Source organism: Alosa sapidissima, chromosome 9 (genome assembly GCF_018492685.1).
Source record: "Alosa sapidissima isolate fAloSap1 chromosome 9, fAloSap1.pri, whole genome shotgun sequence".
NCBI lineage: Eukaryota > Metazoa > Chordata > Actinopteri > Clupeiformes > Clupeidae > Alosa > Alosa sapidissima.
In genome coordinates this window covers 29497464-29502463 of record NC_055965.1, presented here as the reverse complement: position 1 = coordinate 29502463, position 5000 = coordinate 29497464, and the positions used below count along the sequence as shown (strand labels likewise).

At 42.5% G+C, this 5000-nt stretch overlaps 3 protein-coding genes across 28 annotated transcripts in view; 2 read left to right on the top strand and 1 right to left on the bottom strand.

Moving 5' to 3' along the window:
- Positions 1-5000, top strand: part of LOC121719407 (NACHT, LRR and PYD domains-containing protein 3-like) — an 851137-nt gene that overhangs the window by 121106 nt on the left and 725031 nt on the right. The window lies entirely within an intron of this gene.
- LOC121719377 (NACHT, LRR and PYD domains-containing protein 12-like) overlaps positions 1-5000 on the top strand; it is a 732803-nt gene that overhangs the window by 129965 nt on the left and 597838 nt on the right. The gene's annotated exons all lie outside the window — the stretch shown is intronic.
- LOC121719433 (calpain-2 catalytic subunit-like) overlaps positions 1-5000 on the bottom strand; it is a 33399-nt gene that overhangs the window by 8658 nt on the left and 19741 nt on the right. Inside the window, exons 13-17 of the mRNA XM_042105064.1 lie at positions 4654-4690; positions 4313-4378; positions 4085-4142; positions 3747-3811; positions 2612-2680 (exon numbers count right to left, since the gene is read on the bottom strand). Coding sequence (XP_041960998.1) covers positions 2612-2680; positions 3747-3811; positions 4085-4142; positions 4313-4378; positions 4654-4690 — 295 coding nt within the window. The remainder of the gene's footprint in view (positions 1-2611; positions 2681-3746; positions 3812-4084; positions 4143-4312; positions 4379-4653; positions 4691-5000) is intronic.

Here is a 5000-nt window from a genome sequence, read left to right as displayed (position 1 = left end):
CGGGGGCCGTTTATACGAGAATGATTGCTAAGGAAGATGACAAAATATTTTATCATAAGTGCCTTTCGTTTACACGGCGACCCCGCCATCGGGGCTTGAAGACGCAAAAATCTGAAGACTCCTTCCAGAGTGTAGAGTTTTGAAGACGACCCGGGTTGCGTCTCCGTCTAAACGGCTAAACCAAAGATCCTTGATTACCTCTCTGGCTAAACTGTCAAATTAGAATGTCTGCGCGTGACGTACTGGGGTTCTATCACACCACCACCCAGCGGTCTGGAATGCATATCCAATCGAATATCACATACTCTTGCGTCTTCATATAAACAAAGATTTCCCCCTGAGAATGCTCGTCTAAACGCGAATAAAAAAATGAAGACGAGACGCCACTTCTGCGTCTTCTCTTTTCATCGTCACTGTATAAACGTAGCCTAAGAAGACGAGGCGATTTAGGCAGATATATTGACTTGAGACTACAGTATATTGGGGCGAAGCACTGCTACTTGGGTGCAGAGATATCACGCAACACATAGCCTACCTTGTCTCATTCGCCACAGCACAGACAATCTCTAGGCTACTCTTTAAAAACAGCCCCTACAAGATGCTGACCTTTTGACGATCGAAACTATCTCAGCAATAGAGACATGAAACATGCCCCAACTGGTCCCTAACAAGTCAAGAACTAGGCCTGCAGTGCATTCTCCTCCAAGATGCCTGGAGCATTGTACTCAATGTCCCCAAATATGTTGCTGGCTGCACTGTATTCTAAGCCATTCTATGTTACACACCCCATAGCTGTTTTGTCATTCAAAATGTTAGAATGGCTTAGAATGCAGTGCAGCCAACAACACATGTTATGTAGGCTATGTAGAGTATTGGTCTTCACAACTGAACGTAAATGCCCCCGCCCCTTTTTTACAATATAAAAATGTCTAGTCATTTGTTATACCAATAGGCCTACTATAGTAACAGTGACGCATGGGGATTTGAAGAAAGAGGACAGATGCAGGCTATTTTTTTAGACCATTAGTAATTAAACAAAGTGTTCTATCATGGTCATGCGATCATTGAGGGCGAAGAGTGTCCAGCGCTCCACGCTCAACTTGTGTTGTCAAAATTATCAGTGTGAATGCACTCATGTGAATTAATACACAGTGCTAGTGACGACTATAGTGACCATCCAAAGGATTTACATATTTATTTGACTACAACTTTCACTTGTATTGGAGTAATATTTGACAAGGTGTATCTGTACTTTCACTTAAGTAAAGGAATTGTGTAGGCTACTTTGTTCACCTCTGCTATTGGTTTTACCAAGAATATTTGGCAGTATTTTTAAACTACAAAAATACACACCTTTAAAGTATTTTGGTAGAAAATGCAAAGCCATCCTCCTTCTAACCTCTGTGCGTGAGACCTTCTCAGCAGCAAGCACATGCTCCAGTAAAGAATATACGGCCCCCACTGACGTGCAAATGAGTGATAGAAAACCGCAAATGAAAGCTTGATATTTATGTTGCAAAACACAACGCTGATATGGGTGTAAGCTTGAAATGCCATCAGTCATTGATGATGATTTATTGATCGTTTCGGTTAGCTCCGTGGAGCAAATTAAATTGTTTAGGCTATATCGAACCCATCGAACCACATCAAAGGGATCAGAGGATCCATCACAATATCACATGATCCAAGTCAGATGACAAATGGTAGCATGTTCAGTGATGTTCATCCCTTCTCACAATAGATAAGAGACCTGCATTCCATGCAAAATAACGTTGCAATGCAGGTGTAACGATGAACTTGAGGCTGCTGAAGTTGTTATGGGCAGAAAATAGTTGTTTTTATAAAATGTTACCCATGCCGCAAGTCAAGTCATTTCAAGTCAAAGGGGCAAAGTCAGAGTCGAGTCTCGAGTCAATAGCATGGAAGTCCAAGTCGAGTTACAAGTAATTTCTAATTTTGTCAAGTCGAGTCTGAAGTCATGAAAATCGTGACTCGAGTCTGACTGGAGTCCAAGTCATGTGACTCGAGTCCACACCTCTGCTATCAGGTACTATCATTGTACTTGCATTATGTATTTGTGGGTACCTACATATAGTTGGTACATTGTAATACTGAGTGCTTTTACAAAACTTTGCCAATTTGCCTAAATTTTCATCAGAGGCAAAGAGCTGACCTGAGACCTGCTGGATGGGGTAAATCTGGTCATGATAGATTTGATATACAAACCATTCTTAGCTCCAGTCAAGGCCTCATTGTCTTCAGTGTACATGTAACAGCTGTGCTGCTACAACCTTGTTACTGTATGTTGTCTCTTCGATGTCTTGGAACAGGTCTACACAGTATAACAATGTAACAACTATATGTAGGTACCCACAAATACATAATGCAAGTACAATGATAGTACCTGATAGTACATGTTGTTACACAGGTTGTACCACTGTACCTAATTAGGTAGGTACACTGTAACAGTGACACATTAAAATAAAGTGTTACCGTATTTTTTTATCAATGTTATAGGAAACTGTTATATTTTCCTATGACAGTATAGGAATAAAGGTTTTCCTAACCCCAGTGTTCCTATGACAGTATAGGAATAAAGGTTTTCCCTTACCAGGTACTTCTGCACTTTCTTCCAGAGGGTGGCAAACTCTCCCAGGCCCAGTTTCCCATTACCACTGTCCTGAGTAGCAGTCAAGGCCACGATACGGGAGCCATGTTTATACAGTCACAAGCACGCACGCACACACACACACACACACACACACACACACACACACACACACACACAGTACACACATACAGACATACAGACAGACACACAGACACAAACACACAAACGACACACACACACACACACACACACACACACGACAGCACAACATACAGTACACACATACAGACAGACACACAGACACACACACACACACACACACACACACACACGACAGCACGACATACAGTACATACATACAGACAGACACACAGACACAGACACAAACACACACACACAAATATTCTCACTCCTGTACTCATAAACAGTTACGAATGCTCTCTCACATGCACACACCTGCTTGAGATTTCATGCAGCTGGTCCTCTATCAATCTATCACATAAACACACACACACATACGTGGTCTGTCCGAAACGGAAGGTAGCTGTCTGCTGTCTCGCTGTCCCCAGCTCTCTAACGAGTCACTTGCCGGAGCAGGCATCAAGGTAACGGCTACGAGCTTTGCTTCGGACAGCCTAGCAAGATAGCAACACAGAACACTGTTGTCAGGATATCAGAAAGCAAAATGTAACGTTTGACTTTAGCAATAGCTGCTCACAATTAAAAAGAATTTTGGATGGAAAAACAAAGGTATCTTATAAGGCAGCTTTTCATAGAAATATTTTGATTCGGATGTGCCTCGATGCCTCGCTCCCCTGTTAGATATCTTATTAAAAGGCAATTTTTCCCCTTTCAAACAAAGCCATAGACAAAGCTGAAGAAAGGGCACACATCATGCATAAACACACACACACACACACACACACACACACACACACGGTCACACACTCTCACACACATACAGATACACACATACATGCACACATACCAACACAAACACCCATCCCAGCTATCCATGGGAGACATTCTCTGGGCCCCCTGGGCCATTTTACTCCACACCTCCCCGATGCAGAGAGTGAGTTGTGGGACAGGAAGTGGGAGCAATGGAAACAGGAAGTCAAGTGGGAAAGGATACGTCCATGAGGTTGACCATGACCCGACAGGTCTCCAGGCTGAAGCCATCCGTCTTAATGTCAGTTCCTGGGAGGGAGGACAGTGCATATGTCAGACATACACTCCCAATGCAACACATACACACACTCTCATACTGAAAGATGCACACTCACACACACGCACACACACACACACACACACACGCACGCACACTTCACTTGACCAGCCTACAACTACAGGGTGAATGAGGAAGTTATATTACTCATGCAGTCTTAGTCGTCGACACAAAAGGGCAGGAATTTCAGTGTGCTGGCAACTGTATCTACATTTCACTCCGCACAGGGGAAGGGGGTGACTCACGTTTAGAAACAATCTTATTCAAAATAGTTTTCAGCTCTGTGGCGGAGATCTCCATATCCTGTCAACACAGAACAACAAGCACAGTTCCATATAACCACACTCAAACACAGAGCTGCTATTGGTTGATGATGCCATAATTCTAGAATTTCAAACATATTTTTTGTTTGTTTGTTTGTTTGTATCATTTGGAAAATATAAATACTCTAGAACACTCTATAGAACACTCACGTCTCCGGCCAACTTGGTGAACAGGGCTCTGAAATTAGCATCCACATCCTTGTCCAACGTCGTCTCCTGTCCAATCAACAATAAGAACAGGTCACCTAGGTAACCACACTCACTTTCTCATTGTTTACATAATGAATGTAGCATATGAATAACCGCATGTATGAGACATGTTTGAGGGATCACTTTTACATTGATGTGCATTATCCTCTGTAATGCGCCGATAAAGAATATGGAGTTGAATTGTAACCGTACATACTGTTATTCCAATTTAATTAAAGTCCTCTTGTTCATAATACTAACACATTTCCTCCCCTTCTACCCAACCGAAGTAAGAGACTCACGTCATCCAAAACTGCATCAACTGGATCATCACAGGGTCTGGGGAAAACCAACCAATCAGTGATTAGCAACACGGTTTAAGCACTCAAGCTGTCATGACTGTTTGTTTACACTTGGTTGCATCTGATTGCTTTACTTAGAAGCAGATCAGCAACATCGTCCACAGACTGTGAAAATGGATGGTAACATGCAGAGACAATTACAGACTGATAATTATTACAGACAGATAACAGCTAATACAGATGGTGAATAAGTAATAAAGGCCGACGCCAACTGGAGGCGGCATTCGCGCCTATATATTTGATGCTCAAGAGAAAGAAGTTTCTATACTTTGGCATCGACGCGTGTT